This window comes from Lactuca sativa, chromosome 1, assembly GCF_002870075.4.
Source record: "Lactuca sativa cultivar Salinas chromosome 1, Lsat_Salinas_v11, whole genome shotgun sequence".
Taxonomy (NCBI): Eukaryota; Viridiplantae; Streptophyta; class Magnoliopsida; order Asterales; family Asteraceae; genus Lactuca; species Lactuca sativa.
In genome coordinates, this window is record NC_056623.2 from 194,382,784 (window position 1) to 194,404,839 (window position 22,056).

General features: G+C 37.4%; 1 protein-coding gene across 1 annotated transcript; it reads right to left on the bottom strand.

Moving 5' to 3' along the window:
* Nucleotides 1–4,652: 4,652 nt before the first annotated feature.
* On the bottom strand, nt 4,653–8,426 carry LOC111888779 (aspartyl protease AED3). Its single transcript, XM_023884888.2, has 3 exons — nt 7,851–8,426; nt 5,784–6,258; nt 4,653–5,176 (listed from the first exon to the last, which is right to left on the bottom strand). Exons 1-3 carry the CDS (start codon nt 8,322–8,324, stop codon nt 4,827–4,829), a joined length of 1,299 nt encoding a protein of 432 aa, XP_023740656.1. The 5' UTR covers nt 8,325–8,426; the 3' UTR covers nt 4,653–4,826.
* Nucleotides 8,427–22,056: the final 13,630 nt, after the last annotated feature.

Consider the following 22,056-nt stretch of genomic DNA (forward strand, 5'->3'; position numbering starts at 1 on the left):
GGAGAGGAGTTTTCCGAGAGCGAGAACTCATAAGCCAAGGAGACAGTGGGAGGCAAATCGAGCTTGAAGAGATTCAAGAGTCAATAGATGAAGGAACCTCTACCGCTGGCACTCAACCCGAGGAGGAAACTCCGGTTGAACCGATTGACGAATCCTTACCTCTTAGACGTTCCGATAGAGTTAGAGTTCTACCCCAGTTTTATGGTTTTCATATTACTACCGAAGGGGACACGTATATTAGTGATGGTACACTAGTAAATCTTGATGAACCTAATAGCTATAAGGAAGCCATGGCAGGCCCGGAGTCTGCAAAATGGAAAGAGGCAATGGATAGCGAGATCCAATCCATGTATGATAACCAAGTTTGGAATTTGGTTGATTATGTGCCCGGACGTAAGACCGTTGGGTGCAAATGGATCTTCAAGAAGAAGACCGACGTGGATGGAAACGTACACACATATAAAGCGTGATTGGTTGCGAAGGGCTTTACTCAAACTCCCGGAGTTGACTATGATGAGACCTTCTCACCAGTTGCGAAGATTAAATCTATTAGAGTGATGCTAGCCATTGCCGCATTTCATGATTATGAGATTTGGCAAATGGATGTCAAGACTGCTTTTCTTAATGGGAAGTTGGCTGAGGATGTTTACATGGCTCAGCCCGAGGGGTTTGTGGATCCGAAGCATCCGAATAGAGTGTGTAAGCTTGAGAAGTCCATTTATGGACTTAAGCAAGCGTCTCGCAGATGGAATCTTTGCTTCGATGAGAAAGTCAAAGAGTTTGGATTTGTACGAAGCGAAGACGAGTCTTGTGTATATGTCAAAGCCAGTGGGAGTATAGTAAGCTTTCTCGTCCTATATGTCGATGACATATTGCTCATAGGAAACGACATCCCGACTCTGCAGGAAGTTAAGTCCTGGCTCGGGAAGTGCTTCGCTATGAAGGACCTCAGAGAAGCTTCTTACATTTTGGGAATAAGGATAGTGAGAGAAAGAAGTAAGAGACTAATTGGACTTAGTCAGAACACTTACTTGGAGAAGGTACTGAAACGTTTTAGTATGGAAAACTCAAAGAAGGGAGAATTACCAATACAAAGTAATGCCAAATTGAGTAAGACTCAAAGTCCGAGTACCGAAGCTGAGATAGCAGAAATGAGCCGAGTACCATACGCTTCCGCAGTTGGCTCAATCATGTACGCTATGACTTGTACTCGCCCTGATGTAGCCTTCGCCTTGAGCATGGTTAGCAGGTATCAAGGGAATCCTGGCAAAGCACATTGGATTGCGGTGAAGAATATCCTTAAGTACCTTCGGAGGACAAAGGAATGGTTCTTAGTCCTCGGAGGGAGTGATGACTTGAAGGTGCGAGGGTATAGTGACGCCAGTTTTCAGACCGACAAGGACAACTACCGTTCGCAGTCGGGCTGGGTCTTTACCCTAAATGGAGGAGCAGTGACCTGGAAGAGTTCCAAGCAAGAAACCGTAGCTGATTCAACGTGCGAATCAGAGTACATTGCAGCGAGCGAAGCGTCGAAGGAGGCAATATGGCTAAAGAACTTCATCGGTGATCTTGGAGTCGTACCTGCCATAAAGGAGCCCATGGAGATTTTCTATGATAACAAAGGTGCGGTTGCCTTAACCAAGGAACCGAGGGATCATGGTAGATCAAGACATATCGACAGAAAATATCACTTCATCAGACATCGTGTAGAAGAAGGACAACTCGTAGTGAAGAGGATATCATCAGAAGATAACCCAGCAGATCCGCTTACGAAGGGACTGAGTAGGGTTAAGCACTTACAGCATGCTAGGAGTATTGGGCTGAAGGATGATATTAGCATAGATTAGATAGTATTAGAAACGTGTAATAGATGAATGTAATTGACATTTGATGATTAAATAAAGAAGTTTTATTTATGAGTAATGATACTATCTTATGTTAATTGTTTAGCTATTGTTTCACTTTGCATGTTTTGACTTCCAGAATAATTGAGTTTATTAGGAATAATCGAATTATTCAAATGGTCCACAATCGTTCATATGTTGGGAGTAGATATGAAAGAAGATTGTCATGAATTGGTGTGTAGAGTGTCTAAATGGTGTTAGACATAGCAAAGGATTGCTGCAACGTTCATGAGTGCTTATGAACTAGTTTTGAGCATTGGAATAAACCCACGCTTGCTGGAATCACCTTGTGGAATACGATATAAAAAGTGATCGCAAGACGATAATATCATATAGTCTTAAAACCTAGATATATGGTTTATTATTTGTTAATTGATTGTACATTGATAATACGAAAACGCATCAGTAACTTGGTGTTATAAAACGTATTGTTGTGTATAGTTGGTTAATGAATAAGTAAATGCATATAAGTCGAAGTTTATCTGTAACTTTTATCTAAGAAGGTAAAAGCGATATCTCGGCCGCTCGATGATTTGATTTGACTTATGTGCCGGGCCCGGTCAGAACTGAATTGATGTGTTCGATTAAGTTCTATGTCAAATAAATCAGAGATCGAGAAACCTAAATGCTTGACTAACCATTCCATAGGATTGTCAGCATGATATCTAACAGAGGACTGTACGTTCCCTTATCTATAGGACAAGATTGATTAGATCAGAGTTGACAGCGTCTTTGAGAGCTATGATTGCAAACCGAATTGTACTTGTATAGTTACTAGACTTATCCAAGTGGGAGACTGTTGGAATAGTGTCTAAGGCTGCAACTATATTAGGCAAGTATTTGATCCGGTTGTGCATGGTCCTTTTGGGTTGCCTTCACCATAGCAACTTGATAGGATGATTTATTAAGAGAGAGTAAATATTATTAATATATTATGTGAATAATATAATGAATAATATATTGTTATTTGATTAATATAAGTCATAGAATTAATTAGAATTAATTTGGTGACTTAAAGAGATTAATTAAATAAAGGGGTATAAACTGTCAATTGATTGATAGTTAAGCTTTAAACTGTAAATCCATTGGGATATGCTTTGGACGAATTCTAAGAGTGTTAGGATAGCCTAAATCGTCCAAAGGCTTATCTATGGAATGGATTTGGATAGCCTTAAGAGAAGATTATCCAATTAGGGTTTAGGTTGTAACCCTTAAGGAGTCTACAAGTATAAATAGACCCTATGGCATAGGGAATTCGACACATCTCCTAAAGCAAGGAACCTCTGGTCGAATTCCTTCCCTTTCCTCTCTCCTAAATCATTCTTGTCGCTATTGGTGTTTGTAAGCCATTAGAGGAGTGACACTTGTGACTCTAGAAGCTCCAAGACCTCAAGATCAACAAGGAACTCAAAGGTATGATTCTAGATCTGTTTCAATGTTGTTATTTAACCTAATTAGTTATTAGAAGACTTGGATTCAATGCATGTTTATTAGAAAGCCTAGATCCAAGCATTAGGGTTTTGCATGCGCACATAGGAAAGTTCTTATGGCTAAAACCCATCAGAATTTACTTAGACTGTGTTCCTACTAGTGGCGTTCAATCGATTATTTGCCTTATTTCCGATTCATGTCTTGAGATAATTGATCATTTGTTGATTTTATGTGCCATGGCCGTTTCTAGTTGGAGGAAAATTGAACACATTGGGATTTGGATTTTCCCAATATTCACATGGTTCGAGATCAAATAACTTCGGAGGACGAGTTGACTTTTACGACGATGGAGAGACAAGTTTTTGATGTGATCATTTTGACAACTCATTGGGTGCTTTAAAACTTCCAAACTTCTTGGATATTTAGATTGAAAAACCTAGAAAAAAAAAGCGTCCTCTTTGATAACATAACTATGTAAGCGTTTTTTTTTAATTTTTATCTAGAAATGCTATGTCGAAAGAAAATTAGGTTAGTTTATTACAAAATCTAGGTTTAATAATCTATTTTATATAGGACCCGTTTGTTGATTTTGAATGTTTTAAGCAAAGAGTAAAAATTGGCCACTAAAATTTTGGATTAGTGATGAATGTTATGGATTAGCAACGAATAATGACAGTGACGAATATTAGGTACTTCACCTCCTTAGGGTTGGCCGTGATTCTATGTAAAATAGTTGTGTACTTCTTTTTTAATAAAATAGTATGCCATTCCTTAAAAAAAAAGTATTTACTCAGCAACAATAATAAAATAAGAAATACAAATTAAACTAGGGAAATCTCCGGAAAAGTTCCTATATTTTATCCTAATTTACGAAAAAGTCTCAAACTAAAACTTGTTTATGAAAAAGTCCTAAATACCAGTAAAAATGACGATTTGACCCTATTTTCCCGGTTTACCGGTTTCATTACTTAACCAGTTTTAAGAAAGTCTCATTATTTACCATAATTTACGAATAAGTCCTAAATTATGGTAAAATAATAGGACTTTAATGAAAATTATGGTAAAATAATGGGACTTTAATGTTTCCGGGTAAGTAATGAAACTGATAAACTGGAAAAATATGGTCAAATCGTCATTTTTACCGGTTTTTGGAACTTTTTTATAAACCAATTTTAGTTCGGAACTTTTTCGTAAATTAGGGTAAAATATTGGGATTTTTCCGGATATTTCCCATTAAACTATATAAAAGCTACAATTAATAAATGCCAAAGTATAAAAAATCTAACAATTTCTCATAAGTAACACTTGCACAAAATATTATACTAACATTTAAATTCCATAGATAAATATATAATAATCCTGAAAAGGATATGTCATTCTCGTACATGAAAGAGAAAACTTAAACATGAAACCCCATGTGACGGCGATTCTTACTAATACAAAACAAGAACAAAAACCAGAAACGATAACTAAGATCACGTGATTCAACTTTCAAGAGCAGCTTTCTGCCGAGATGCCGATCCTGGAATTTGGCAGGTCAAAAAGGATCCGATGATTCTGTTGCTGCATATTCGCGATGACATTCAGGGAAGGTGACGCCGACATAGCCAGGCATGTGGTGGTTCCGGTGGAGCTGTAGATCAGAAAGTTCTCTTGCTTCATCGACAAATCTGCTCCTTCAAACATGAATGTCATCGTCGGAACTTGTTTTCCGATTGGGACTGTGTAGCATGTGTCAAACCCTCCTAACGATGTTACCACCGTCTTTTTCCCCATTCGCCGCCTGAACTCATCTCTCACCGCCGTGTATGCCGGAGTCACTAGCCTTGTGAATACAGTCCCTAGGAAACCAACAAAATCATTACTAAAAAGATGATTGTGTAATTATATCATATTTATTCTGTTTTAATCAAATTCATAAAATAAGAATTTAATGGTTAGATTTGTTAGATATTAACTAATTATAGGAAATCATTTTATATTTTTATTCAATTTATGAAACATATTGGTATTCTTACATGAGATATTCAACTATTTATTGTCCCGGGACCAAAGTAAAGCTATTTTTTATATGCAATTAGTTTAATCGTTGACGACATCTGTATAAAATAAAATATTACTAAATAACCTTTTAAAAAAATGAAAAATTACTTTATAAATTGGTAAAATAGTAAAACTTTGATACACAAATAACTATTTAGCAAAGTCATAAAGTGATGGGTTCTCGGTCACAATGTTATATATTTTGGTGTTAGGACGAAAGTTGATTATATATTTTGTCTGAAAAACCACTTTGTAGCAAAAGTTAGAAAAAAAAATGAACCTTTGTAAGTAAACAAGTATTTAACCTTAATTATATCTTTAAAAGTACACTAATGTGATTTGATTATGATGATTATCGAAAATATATGTAAGTTAATGTAACATTTTAGGAACCGAATGAATTACCAGAATCCACAACGGTGCCAGCGCCATTGTTCGGGTTAAGTGCGAAGGCACTTGGAGGGATGTTGACTAGCTTAGGGCCAACCTTGATTCCGATGAGTTTAACATAGTATAGCGATGGCCTTCTAGGGTTTGTTAGTAGTGGAGTGAACTTGATGTTTTTCGGTTGACCATTTGGACCCAATCTCAGGGTTCCCGAGTATTTGGGAGATTTGAAACTGGGCAGACAGTATGAGAATGTTGATTTGTAAAGGCTTTTTGATTGAGATAACAATGAAAGTGGGCCACGACCGAGTCCTAAAACACCTTGTGGAGGTAGAGACGTCCCTGTGGTCTTTGAAATGCAACCGAAGGAGTAACCGAGGACAGTGTCTGTGGCTAGGGTTAGGTTATCTTGTGCCAAATTCGCGGCTATAGAGGAACTTCCATATGTTATGTTCATCGAGCAAGCGTTTCCTAAACAGTTGGAGTTTTGCACCTGAAAAAACATCCATTGTTATTGGTATTTGGTAGTAAATTCTTGGAAATTCTTGTAGATCAAGATCTTAAGGACCATTAATGACAAATGATGAAAATATAAGCTTGTTATATTAAATAAGAAAAAAACCCATGATAAAAAAAATAATAAGAAAGTACATTTATGCCGTTAGCCCATGCTAGATATGATTTGTACACGTATAAATTACATTTCTTTTTCAATAATAATGTCACGATGCAACCATAAAAGCAATATGACAGATTGACAGTTTTATAATAATTATACCAACACATAATAACTAATATATCTACATATAATGGGAGGGTATTTATATTTTTTTTCCAAATAATATAACTACAATTTCGTAACGATTGCATGTGCTACATACAAAGTTATCTACATTAGAGGCAAAATCTAGAGATATATAAGTTGATATTATAAATAAAAATAAAATATATTATTGTTAACTTTATAATAATATAAAAAACGTGGAAAATAGTACGACTTTCGTAACAGAAATAGAACATGGTTATTAACATTTAAAACTGTTAGTCAAGAATTTAACTTGACGGTGCATAAAGTTGTCGTGAGTACCATGGCATCCGACCAAAAGCAGAGTCACGGGTTCACCAGAGGCCCCTTCTGACAAATCCAAATCTCATAGTCTAAAATTCTTCTAAATTTAAACCCTATAACTTATTTATAACTAAGTACAAATATTAATGGAGCTTTTTCAAATGTTTTTCATTTTATAAGGTTACGAAACGTGGCTATATAAAAACTAAGACTACATTTCAACGAATTTATGGAGTTTTTTTTTAATATTCAAGATATATATCTTTATTAATTATAGAAAAAAAAATAATCTTATATATGATTTTTACCTTGCATAATTTTTTTTATCAAGCTAATCAACTATTAGTTAGTTTTTCGGTTTTCAACTATTAGTTAATTTTTCAGTTTCAGCTGTCTGCTAATATGTTCCCACTTTCAGTTATCATTTTAACCATCAAACTAACTTTTCATCTAACAATACCTTTTAAGTTAAAATAAACCGGTTTCATAAATAGACCATGTGAAAAAAAGCTATCAATAATCCTATTATACAAGGATGTTAAACTTCTTAGGCTATTGATGCGGCTATAAAAGCATCAACACTTGAGTAATTTCAAGCCAATAATTTTTTTTTTTTTTTAAATATGAAAGAAATTATTAGAATAGTTTTTTTCAAATCAAAGCTTTTTCAGTAAAGTTATAAATTTACAAACACCAGCATATCATTTCAAATAATTATGATAGACGTCCACAAACTCAAATAAATAAAGAAACTAAAAGCACACTTTTATTATATAAAAAATATAATATACTTCTCTCTTTTTTTCATAAAAAGAACTTAGTTGTCACCTTCAAACAAAACGCCAAAAACCTGAAAAAAATTATGTGAAATTTGAAAAAAAGTTCCTTTATTGTAATGTTTTATTTACAACAATCAATGCATCATGTACAATTATTACGATACACCCATCAATGCGTCATCTACTACTGTATTAAATAGTAATAGTTAAGCTACTGTATACTGTATACGTACGTACCTGTTTGCATTTAGCAGAACCGCAGTTAAGAGACGAAAAAGTAGTCGACTTGGCAAAACCAAAGCCAGCAGAAGCACAACCGACGCAGCCGGAGCAAGGAACCATGGCCATATCAGTGCTGGTATCCAACGCCATAAGCAATGTCTGAGCCGGAGTTCCGATCTTCGCCTTTACGATGTACGTAGGACTTTGCACGATCTGTCTGCCGGAGCCAATGGGGACGAAGGAGCGTCCGGCGACTAGGTTCGAGAGGTAGGAGAGACGGGTTTTGTCGTCGGCCTGCATTTGGAGGACAGTCTCTGCCCAGGAGAGTGGCGTTTTGGGGCGGAAGGGGGAGCAAGGACTGGAGACGTGGTAGACTTTGAGGGTGGAGTCATTGTCGTTTGAGTTGCAGGTTGGGTTGAGGGAATGGGCGGAGACGACGGAGAGGAGGAGGACAAGGAGTTGTGGGAGAAGACAGTTTGCAAGCTCCATTGACGGTGGTGGAGGATGACAATGGGGTGTGGAGTACTCTTGGAATGGCAGTGTGGTTGGGTATATATATTAATTCAAAAAGCTTCCGATCGCTGGAGTTTTTGTATAAATAAATGGAAAGGTGAAAACGTTACTATTATTTTATAAGATTATAAGTAAACTTACATATTTTACCCCTGACTATATGTCGATACAAAGTAACATTTACCAATAGGACGACAAAGGGTAAAATACAAAATAAAAAGAGATATTTTAGGAATAATTCAGGGTGAATGTGTGGTAGTTCTATAAAAAGTTGGTTATATGAAACACCCACCAAATGATTTTGATAATTGAAAATTGTTTTTTTGGGTAAATAAAGTTCATCAAAAAAAATGATGACATGACCAAAATAGGCTGAATCAACACATACAAAATATAGACATATATAAAAAACCATGTGAATATACATAAACAAAAATACAAAAATGGTCATGTGGTTTGTTAGATATGTTCCAAACTTTTTAAAAATTGGATTTTTGGTCCTTATTGAAAGGTTTGTTTGTGGAATAAGTCCATCGACTTAACTTTCGTTCGTTTGTGGCTATTAAACCCCTTACGTGTGTTGCACACGAGGACATAATTGTCTTTTTAGTTGAGAGACCATTTTGACAAATCCTAAACTAATATATGGCAAGGTTACAGAAATCGTTTGATGATAGCTTGACAGTAGACTGGGGTCAATGGATTAATCGGTTAGGCGGGGATTAATCGGAGGATTAATCAGGTACCATTAATTATTAAAAAAAGTATTAAAATGTAATAAATATAACATTTATCCTAAGAATATAAATAAATAAGTTAACAAATAATAAATATGTAATACAAAAAAAAATTTATTTTCAATTTTTAACTTTCTTCTCTTAAGCATTTACTCAAACACTTGGCATGTAAATAAATAAGTTAACAAATAATAAATATCCCACTAGCTAAACTAATAATATAAAGCTCTCGTGAAAACAAAACTCAAAAGATACTTCCAGCTTGTCACACCTCGAACCAGACGCCGGAAACGTCTGATGGCTCGCGTGACTTAAATTGAATATCATCACAATGAATATACATGAATCATAACATAAACATTACCATGCATCAATATATTACAACTGACATTGTTTACATCAAGTATATTGTTTTAACAATACAAATCCATAACATAAATTGTTTTATAGTTTTCAAAAACACAACACCCTAACATATTTGGTATTACTCCTCAGCTTACCTGTTACCTAAGAATACAAGTTATTTTGAAAAACGGTCAACATATGGAATGTTGGTGAGTTCATAAGCATGGTTGTTTTGAAAATATTTGTATAGTTTATAAAACTCAGAAAATCCGATATTTTCTGAAAAAGGCAATTGTTCATACCAAAGTGTGAAGATCCATCGGTTTATGCATGAATGCTTTCAAAGCGTATATAAATGAAAATTTTTGCATTATAGTTATTGAAAATACAAATGAATGATGTTGATCTCCTCAAAAAACCCGATGTTTTCCGATAACAATATATATATATATATATATATATATATATATATATATATATATATATATATATATATATATATATATATATATATATATATATATATATATATATATATATATAATTGTTTCAACTTGTTATACCGTCACGACGAATGATTTTGGATTTTCCCTGATTACCCGGATAGTGTTAGATTTGTTTAATTGTGAGTCGTTATAACCATACATGATAATGACTAGTTCGTCTGTCTTGACATTCTAACGAACGCCGAAATTGATCTTAAGATTTTGTCACCCTAGACTGACTGAGTCTAACTGTAGCGAACAGATGAGGTGTGGGGGAGTCACCCCCGTGTAGATCTATACACAAACTCTCGCTCTCCCTCCAGGAGACTTTGATTATAACGACAGACTACAGATGACCCATAGAGGTGCCGCCCGCTATTACTCACTAAATCTAACATGAATTTGATTACTATTGATTAACGACTTGTATATGTTTACTGAATTGAAGGTAGGCCTAATAAACGAGGAGAAGAGGATTACAAGGTCCTATTAATCCCCCGAGTTATTTATGGCTATTGGGTATACGTAGGATACGTTGGCCCATTTCGCATTTGATTTGCTTGGACCTTACTAGCAATGCTAATGGGCCACTAAGGCCCAAGAGGACTTAAAAGCCATTGAGGGTCCGTTAAATATGAAATTGGGTCATAGAAGGCCAATAACATTTATTATTATCCCTTGGGCCCAAAAATCATGATAATGGGTCACAAAGGCCCAACAAGCATGATTGGAACTTTCAAGCCCAAAGATTTGAATGTTTACTTGTTTTAGGTATAGTTTAATTGTTGGAATGTTTGATTGGGTGATTGTTAATTTCGCACCGGAACAAGGTCGGTCGGTTATTTTTAACGATGTTTGAAATTATACGTATTTTCATCTTTCCATTTTCATGAATTGTAGTTTGGTATATTTATTTTAACTCAAATATCTTAAAAATAAAATAATTGACTCAAAATCTTGGTTTGAACTCCTTTCAGCCCTTCTTTGGTAAAATTGACAATTTTAGTCATTTATACAAAAAAGAGACATTTTAAGCCCTTAAAACATTTTCTTGACACTTTTGACCCAAAGACTTGTTCAAGTGATATTTTTAGCTCAAAACTTATTATTGGGCAGTTTCAGCCCTTCCAGAAAAGTATTTTTCAGTTAAAGCCCAAACGTTTTGCAATTTTTACAATTTTGGCCCAAAATCCAAAAAGTTTACAATTTTGATCCTTATTTGGAAATTACATCATTTTAACCACTGAATTTGTTTTATTCACCCTTTTATCCCCTGTTTTGAGAAGTTTATCACTTCAACCCCTTGAAGGTTGTAATTTTCGCAAGTTTTGGCTTATTGGGCCGTAAAGCCCAAAATTTGGCCCATTAAGCTACAAATTACATTTCTTGTCCTTAAAAGAGTATGATATTCATAAAAACACATTTTTACTGTTTTGACTCTTTTAGTCCTTAAGAAAACCGTGAATGACAATCTTTTCCCAAACCTTTGCTTATTTGACAAAAATAACCCAAAAATGAGTCTTATGTTGTAACTTGTTTGTTTTAACCCTTATATGGTAGATTTTCTTAACTAGTTATGTGTAATACATCGTAGATCACATATTTTTCCCTCATGAACTATGGATCTCGAAATATCTTTCATTTTTGGCACATATTTACCACATATACACAAGAAATCACACATAACATACAAACACACATAGATCTACACATTTTACTTGTATTCTCCCCCATAAAACATATGAAAACCGAAAATAGAGGGGTATGAACTCACCTTTGCTTGTTGATTTCGATTTGAAGAAGAGATGGAAGAGTTTGATGTTACTTGTATTCTCCCCCATAAAACATATGAAAACCGAAAATAGAGGGGTATGAACTCACCTTTGCTTGTTGATTTCGATTTGAAGAAGAGATGGAAGAGTTTGATGTTATTTTCGGTCCTAGCAAGCTTTCTTGGGTTGATTTCGATGTTAGAGATTTCTAGGATGATGATCATGAGTTTATATGAGTTAAGAAGAGAATTTTGAAAAAACAAAGAGTCTAGATTATGGATCCAAGTATCAACTTACCTAAGATGATGATTTTTGTGGAATAACCTCCTTAAAAAGCTCTTAATCTCGAATTTTTTGATGAAGAAAGGAGAGGTGGTTGTGAGTTCTTGAGATATGTTTAAGTGAATTATGTGTGTGTGTGTGTGTGTTTTTCCTTTTGGCCGAGAGTGATAAGAAGAGAAGGAGAAGAGAGAGAAGTGAAAGGATGGTTGCTTGGAGGTATGAGATGTTGCATGGAGGACCAAAATGTAATAAGGAGGTGGCTAACCCTCCTTATTTCACTAGTTTCTAATTTTTTTTTTGTTTTTGCACTTGGGCCGAGAATTAGAGAAGAGAGAAGGGAATTGTGACATCCCCATTTTCACGGCCAGAAAAGACCGATTTTTTATGCTTTATAAAAATCAGAGTACTTCTTTTAATAAAAATGTTGCGGAATTTGTTCCCAGAAAAACATGATAAATACGTTATTAAAACATTTTCGAAGAAATTTATTTTATTCATTTTAAAACGTTTGGGATGTCATCGTCAATACATAAACATAAGCATAAACAGAACTTACATTTATTTACACTAGTGATCTACATCTCTTTAAATCTCTCAATATAATGTAACTTCATATCAACACCAGTGATGTAAATAAACTGAGTGGGTCAGGTTGGAAAACCTGGTGAGTACATAGGGTTTTCAACCCACAATAATATAATTATTATGTTTAAACAATCAAACAATCAAACAATCAACCCAATTACCCATCCCCATTATCTTCTTTACTCTTAAGGATTTATCCTAAGAGTCATCTATCCTGCATTCGTTTATCCTGAAGTCCCTTACTTCCAGGGTTATAGGACTGGCACTAAATCCATAGCTGCCAATGCGCGTTCGTAAAGCACTAATTCCATAGCTGCTATAGTTTATTCATCGGGTACTAGTTTATCTAATAGGTACTAAGTCCATAGCTACCAATTCCTAACAGGTACTAAATCCATAGCTACCGGTGTTTGTCCAATAGGCACTAAGTCCATAGCTGCCGATGTTTATTAGGCACTAAGTCCATAGCTGTCAATGTTTACTCACATCATGTTTTATCTCTCATCATTCATCTACCCATGTCATGCCCAACATATTCGTATATATAAAATACCTATACAATTTAAATTCTTTAAAACATGTATAAAACGTTCATCCAGCATAGACAGCAAGTATTCAGATAATATGCACACATAGCACGTAGTTTATATAAAATACTTCATATCTATGTGTAAGATGACAGGGACTATGCAATGACTTGAAAGGTGGTGACTCAGCACTCGGACAGCGCTTTGATACTCTCAAAACAATTTCCTTCGATAAAACCTAGTATCACTACCACTAGGGTTTAGTCTAACGATAACTGTGACAAATTAATATTCTGACTATTATTATTATATAAGCGTTAAATAACACTCAATATAACTCATAATAATAGCCCAAATAATTATTTTAAGGACCTAATAACATTCCTATAATTATTTGGAAGCTATATTAAAAATTGCGTAAGCGTAGCTCACTTACAACGAATTTTATCGAAAACCGAAACTTTATTTGGAGCAGCGTTTCGAAACCGAAAGACCTTTTTTCTCGGGACTCCGGGAGCCTCGGGGCTTCCTTTAGGTGCTAGGTATTTTTCTTAGGGCTTAGGGATGGTTTGGGGAGCTAGAGAGAGAAAGTATTTTAGAGAGAGAAGGAGAATGGTGTGGAAAATGAAGGTTGTCTCGCCCCCTTTTATACCCAGCGAGGCCTCGGAGTATGCTGGGCGTAGTCCTTGGCTACGCTGGGCGTAGTGCTCGGATAAGCATGCCACCTCGGACCAGTTGTCTTGCACTCCATCGGACGGATAAGAGCCGAAGTATGCGGGGCGTAATGCGAGACGACATGTCAAGATCCGAAGCGAGGCTTTCTTCAGCGATGGATGGTTCAGAATGCGCCACGTCATCGATCCATGCATAAGCTTCGCAAATTCACTTTTCAACTTTAAAAATTCGTAACTTTTGCGTACGACCTCTATTTTCGACGTTCTATATATCCACGCGAAGGTGGGAACATACTCTACAACTCTCGTTTAGATTCCGTCGGCTAATTTTGAATTGATTTTAAATTTTACATTATTAACAGGCCGGGACAGGATTGGTCCGTTAAATCCTCTTAACTTCTTCATCCGACGTCCGTTTTCGCCCATCTTTTTATCGTTATGCTACTCTTAACGAGATGTTCGATTCTCGTTTAGGTTGTGTTGGCTAAAAACCACTCGATCTAATATTCGAATTTCGGGCTCTACACTGCTAATCCGAAACTTCAAAAAATCATAACTTCTTTATACGAAGTCAGATTTGGGCGTTCTTTTTATCGATGTTCTTATTTTAACATATTCTACGACTTTCGTTTAGAGTGCTAAGGCTAAATCTCGCTGTATCGTAAATTCACTATTTACGTCTCCCGGTGTCGTGCCGGTTTTGTCGTAAAACTTCGGCGGGTCACAACTTCTTCGTTATAACTCGGATTTCAGCGTTCTTTATATGTACGGAAAACTTGTGACATATTCTACAACTTGGTTAAGATTATTTATTCTAAATAATCTTTTGTCGAAAAGTCGTTTTCGACCACTATTGCCTCTAATTTGACTAGCCCGGATCTACGGGCGTTAAAATTATCTCCCCCTTAGGATGATTACGTCCCGGAATCATCAACAAAAAAGGGCTCTTATAATGACTCCATACGTCATCTCTTCATCCTAGGTATTAATTATAACTTATATATTCCTTCAAGTCTATCTCTTAGACTTATTAACTGTAAGCAGTACTTGATCGTGCACCTGCTCTCTACCTCAGGTTAGACTCCAAATTATAACCTATCATCATGTGATGCACGTTTAGACTCAGGTCTCTTAGAGTTAAATTCTAAAACAGACTATGCCTTCCTTCATGTTCTAATATGATATAATCACACTTTAACATGTAGCATTTCTAGTTACCAACTTCTTTAACAACGAGCGCGATACTTCTATTGATCGCTTTGATTTCAATCGTTTGGTTTAAGTCGGACGCTACATCAAACTTGGTTCTCTGAACCACGTAACCTACTCATCATAGTTGGACTTAATGTGATATGACCACTAGGGTCGGGATAACAACAATTTTCTTAGTCATTATCGAAACAATGGTAACGACATACTTGAATAAAGCGAAATCATTTACTAGCCTCTTGGTAACCTTGTGACTTTCCCTGATCCAAGTGTGAGTCCTGTGCTTCTGGTAGTATAGGCCTCTACTACCATTCGCACCTACTCATACTCGTCCCAAGTATCGTCTCGCAGTTTTCCAAGTCACCATACAAGAAAATCACATAACAATTTAACACACCAGATAACAAAATGAAGATTTTATTATTTCTTGAAACTATTACATAGATGTTCAAGTTCACCATGGACTATGCCTCTAATGGGCTACATCATACGATACTATGGCTACTGCATAACTTGATCTTCGGGTGTAAAGTCCTCATCCTTGATTCCTCGCATGGTTTTCTGCTTCATCGAGGATCATGTGAAATGCCCTTGGCCTTGGTGGCGTTTTTGGTCTTGTTGCTTCATTTTTCCTTGGGCAGTCTCTGGACATGTGCCCCTTGCCTCCGCATCCGTAGCATACTTTATCATTATGTGTGCAATCTTTGGAATAGTGACCAGTCCTCCCACACTTGTAACAAGTCACTTCTTCGTTGCACTTCCCACAATGCTTCTTCTTGCATTTGTCACACCATCTTGCTTCACCTCCATCTCCTCCTCCAAGCTTTGAGAATTTGCTTTCCTTGTTGGACCTTGAAGATCCTTCAAACTTCCGCTTCTCTCCTGCCTTATCTTTTTCTAGACCCTTTTCTCTTATCTGGGCCTCTACATTCTTAGCTGCCCTAACAGCTGTTTTCAAGGTAGTTGCCATTTTGACCATTGGGCCAAAGTCAGTGGGCAGTCCGTTAGCAAACCTATCAATCTTGGAGAGTTCAGTAGGCACCAAGTAGGGGAATAGCTTCATCTTCTCGGTGAATGCGGTGGCATACTCATCAACACTCATCTTTCCTTTCTTCAGGTTCTGAAACTCGTTGTTTAGGTCTATTAGATCTATCTCCGAGCAGTACTGCATTTTCAACTGTTCCAAGAGCTCTTCCCATGACATCCTTAAGGCTTCTCCTCGTGGCATTGTATCTGCCAATAGCTTCCACCAGCTCAAGACTCTAGTTTTCAGTTGTCTTACGGCGAAGACGGTCTTCTGTTTCTCGCTACAGTCGCAGCTCTCAAACATCATTTCCATCTCGGAGATCCAATCCATAATCTCAATAGGATTTGGGTTTCCTGAGAGACTTGGTGGTTTTGCGCCCAATAAATTCTTGTACATTCGCCCATCCTTGTCGTTTCTCCTCTCTGGGCCATTTTGAGTCCCCACTTGACTCACTTAGCGGCTGTAGTTCCCTTCCTCCGATTGCTCAAGAATCAGCTCGGGTTGCTCAGTGAGCATAGTAGGTTCGTCCCTATTCGACAACCTCCTCATTTCTTCCCTTTGTTCAGCTATCATAGCCCGAATCATGGATTGAACTCCAGCCATGGTGACTGGCTCAGGTGCAACTTCTTCTACAACAGGTATTTGCTGAACCACTGGGGGTTGGTTCCTATCCTCATTTGCATTCACGTTTCCGCTACGGGTCCTTGCCATCTTGATCTATACATCGAATAAGGTGAATCTAGAACTTTACTTAGGATTGGCGTTTAAATCATCCTTATCACTCCGATACGTTTACATGCTAGTTCTAATATCGTAGTCGTACATTTAGAATCCTAAACACATCAGGTTTCCAGATCCGGTCGGCAACAGACCATAGATCCGAATAAACAACAGCATATAAGGCATAAAGCATTTAGCACATAAAAGCATTTTAGGCATAATTCCTAAAATAAGCTAGTGCTCACACCTCACAATCATCGCTTAGCATTCTAAGTTTAAGCCTAGAAATAAATCCATATTCCTAGTTCGCTTAAACTAATGCTCTGATACCAACTGTGACATCCCCATTTTCACGTCCAGAAAAGACCAATTTTGTTTATGCTTTATAAAAATCATAGTACTTCTTTTAATAAAAATGTTGCGGAATTTGTTCCCAGAAAAACATGATAAATACGTTATTAAAACATTTTCGAAGAAATTTATTTTATTCATTTTAAAACGTTTGGGATGTCATCGTTAATACAGAAACATAAGCATAAATAGAACTTCCATTTATTTACACTAGTGATCTACATCTCTTTAAATCTCTCAGTGTAATGTGACTTCATATCAACACCTGTGATATAAATAAACCGAGTGGGTCAGGTTGGGAAACCTGGTGAGTACATAGGGTTTTCAACCCACAATAATATAATTATTATGTTTAAACAATCAAACAATCAACCCAATTACCCATCCCCATTATCTTCTTTACTCTTAAGGATTTATCCTAAGAGTCATCTATCCTGTATTCATTTATCCTGAAGTCCCTTACTTCCAGGGTTATAGGACTGGCACTAAATCCATAGTTGCCAATGCGCGTTCGTAAAGCACTAATTCCATAGCTGCTATAGTTTATTCATCGGGTACTAAATCCATAGCTACCAGTGTTTATCTAATAGGTACTAAGTCCATAGCTACCAATTCCTAAGATGTACTAAATCCATAGCTACCGGTGTTTGTCCAATAAGCACTAAGTCCATAGCTGCCAATGTTTATTAGGCACTAAGTCCATAGCTGCCAATGTTTACTCACATCAACTTTTATCTCTCATCATTCATCTACCCATGTCATGGCAACATATTCGTATATATAAAATACGTATACAGTTTAAATCCTTTAAAACATGTATAAAACATTCATCCAACATAGACAACAAGTATTCAGATAATATGCACACATAGCACGTAGTTTATATAAAATACTTCATATCTATGTGTAAGATGAAAAGGACTATGCACTCACTTGAAAGGTGGTGACTTAGCACTCGGACAACGCTTCGATACTCTCAAAACAATTTCCTTCGATAAAACCTAGTATCAATACCACTAGGGTTTAGTCTAACGATAACCGCGACAAATTAATATTCTGACTATTATTATTATATAAGCGTTAAATAACACTCAATATAACTCATAATAATAGCCCACATAATTATTTAAGGACCTAATAACATTCCTATAATTATTTGGAAGCTATATTAAAAATTACGTAAGCATAGCTCACTTACAGTGAATTTTATCGGAAACCGGAACTTTATTTGGAGCAGCGTTTTGAAACCGAAAGACCCTTTTTCTCGGGACTCCGGGAGCCTCGGGGCTTCCTTTAGGTGCTAGGTATTTTTCTTAGGGCTTAGGGGTGGTTTGGGGAGCTAGAGAGAGAAAGTATTTTAGAGAGAGAAGGAGAATGGTGTGGAAAATGGAGGCTTCCTCGCCCCCTTTTATACCCAGCGAGGCCTTGGAGTACGTTGGTCATAGTCCTTGGCTACGCTGGGCGTAGTGCTCGGATAAGCATGCCACCTCGAACCAGCTGTCTTGCACTCCATCAGACGGATAAGAACCGAAGTACGCGGGGCGTACTTGGCCTCAGACGCGGGGCATAATGCGAGACGACGTGTCGAGATCCGAAGCGAGGCTTTCTTCAGTGATGGACGGTTCAGAACGCGTCACGTCATCGATCCATGCATCAGCTTCGCAAATTCACTTTCCAACTTTAAAAATTCGTAACTTTTGCGTACGACCTCCGTTTTCGACGTTCTTTATATCCACACGAAGGTGGGAACGTACTCTACAACTCTCGTTTTGACTCCATCGGCTAATTTTGACTTGATTTTAAATTTTATATTATGAACAGACCGGGACATGATTGGTCCGTTAAATCCTCTTAACTTCTTCATCCGACGTCCGTTTTCGCCCATCTTTTTATCGTTATGCTACTCTTAACGAGATCTTCGATTCTTTTTTAGGTCGTGTCAGCTAAAAACCGCTCGATCTAATATTCAAATTTCGGGCTGTACACTGTTAATCCGAAACTTCGAAAAATCATAACTTCTTCATACGAAGTCAGATTTGGGCGTTCTTTTTATCGATGTTCTTAGTTTAACATATTCTACGACTTTCGTTTAGAGCGCTTAGGCTAAATCTCGCTCTATCATAAATTCACTATTTACGTCTCCCGGTGTCGTGCCGGTTTTGCCGTAAAACTTCGGCGGGTCACAACTTCTTCGTTATAACTCGGATTTCGGCGTTCTTTATATGTACGGAAGCCTTGTGACATATTCTAAGACTTGGTTAAGATTATTTATTCTAAATAATCTTTTGTCGAAAAGTCGTTTTTGACCCCTATTGCCTCTAATTTGACTAGCCCGGATCTACGGGCGTTATAGGAATTTTGGGCCTTTTGTGTTTAATCCACATTATGGGCCCAATTTGATGGTTTTTCGACCCATTTGGTCTTTGGAGATGGTTCACAGCCCAATATAAATCAAAGTATGAGTTTTATGGCCCATTAGGGCTAATTAAATTTGTTATGGCCCATTAGGGTATTTTATTTCATTCTAGGCCCATTATGGCCCAAAATATTGAAATAAATGAAAGTGGGTCCAATTAGATCCCATTTAAGAGTCCTAGGCCCAAAATAGTCAAATTGGAAGCTTATTGGTCCATTAGGCTCAATAAGGAAATCATTGTCCATAATGGACTTAAACTGAGATTTCTAGGGTTTCCAATTTTTTGTTGACTATTTGAAGTGCTTGTATAGAGTGTTTGATGGCAGTTTTGTTGTTATTGAATAAGCATATACATGCTTTCACATTTTTGGTTCACAAATGTTATCATTGTTGTTGTTACAAAGCATCAAAATTCCTAGTTGTGACATCATCCCCCCGTTAGAGGGAATTTCGTCCCGAAATTGTTTTTAAAGCTAGATTCGAGAATGCGAGAATAGGTGAGAGTACTTCTGCTTCATCTGGTCTTCGCGTTCCCATGTGAATTCTGGCCCACGCTTTGCGTTCCACTGTACTTTCACAATCGGAATGCGACTTTGCTTAGTACGCTTCACCTCCATGTCCATGATTTCGACTGGTTCCTCAATGAACAGGAGATTCTCGTTGATTTCAATTTCTTCAAGTGGAATGACGAGGGTTTCATCGGATAAACACTTTTTTAGATTGGAAACATGGAACACGGGGTGTACGCTGCTGAGCTCGGCAGGTAGCTGCAGTCTATAAGCCACTGGACCAATTCGAGCAAGAATCTCGAAGGGTCCAATGTATCGTGGGTTCAGTTTTCCCTGTTTTACAAAACGAATAACCCCTTTCCAGGGAGAGACCTTTAACAACACCTGATCCCCGACTTGAAATTCCAAGGGCTTTCGCCGTTTATCAACGTAGCTCTTCTGCCGGTATCGTCATGCTTGTAGTCGGGCTCTGATTTGAATTATCTTGTCCGTTGTTTCACGTATGATCTCCGGTCCCGTTAATGCATTGCTTGATGTCTGTCTCCCTGCTATTTGAGTATCACCTACCTCAACCCAACACAATGGTGATCTGCATTTACGCCCGTATAGTGCTTCGAAAGGACCAACTTTGATGCTCGAGTGATAACTCTTGTTATACGAGAATTTGATTAAGGGCAAGTGGGTGTCCCGTGACTTTCCAAAGTCTATCACACACGCGCGAAGCATATCTTCAAGCGTTTGGATGGTTCGCTCGCTTTGACCATCCGTTTATGGGTGATAAGCAATGCTCATGTCGAGATGTGTTCCTAGCGCTTTCTGAAGTGATTGCCAAAAACATGAAGTGAATCTACTATCTCTATCTGAGATGATAGATACTGGCACTCCGTGGAGTCTCACGATTTCCTTGATGTAGGTTCTTGTCAAACGTTCCATTGTGTATGACTCTTTGATTGGCAGGAAATGAGCGGATTTTGTCAACCTGTCGACTATTACCCATATGGTATCCAAACCGTCTGTTGTCTAGGGTAGTTTGGTCACAAAGTCCATAGAAATCCTTTCCCATTTCCACCCGGGAATTATTGGTTTCTGTAGAAATCCTGAGGGCTTCTGATACTCCACCTTTACCTTAGCACACATGAGGCATTTGCTAACATAGGTGGCAATCTCTGCCTTCATGTTGGGCCACCAATAATGTTGCTTGATGTCCAAATACATTTTATCTGAACCCGGATGGATGGAGTACCATGTCTTGTGGGCTTCATTCATGACTACTTCTCTGAATCCTCCAATTTTAGGGATCCAAATGCGGTTCATGAAGTAATATGCTCTGTCCTCCTTCACTTCAAAATTCTTTTCCATTCCACATAATGCTTCGCTTGTTTTGTTTTCTATCTTTATGGCATCGGACTGGGTCGCCTTGATTTGTGAGGTCAGGTGGGATTGAATGGTTATGGAGAGAGTCTTTACATGACAATTCGAGCATTCTTTCCGACTCAAGGGATCGGCTACCACGTTAGCCTTGCCTGGGTGGTACTTGATTTCACACTCATAATCGTTTAGTAGCTCAACCCATCTTCGTTGCCTCATGTTTAACTCTTTTTGATTTAAGATGTGTTGGAGACTCTTGTGGTCCGTGAAAATGGTGCACCTTGACCATAAAGGTAGTGCTTCCAAATTTTCAAGGCGAAGACCACAGCTCCCAATTCTAGATCATGGGTTGTATAATTCACCTCATTTGTCTTTAGTTGTCGGGACGCATAAGCTATCACCTTCCCACGTTGCATAAGTACGCAACCTAAACCCTGATTCGACGCATCACAGTAAACTACGAAGTCCTCTGTTCCTTCTGGTAGTGATAGTACCGGTGCACTGCAGAGTGCTTGCTTCAGAGTTCGGAATGCAACCTCTTGCTTATCTGTCCATTCAAGGGTACACCCTTTTGCGTAAGCAAGGTAAGTGGCTTGGCTGTCTTAGAGAAGTTCTGGATGAACCTCCTGTAATAGCCCGCAAGACCTAAAAATTGACGAATTTCTGTGGGAGTCGTTGGGATCGCCCATTCTTCAATGGCT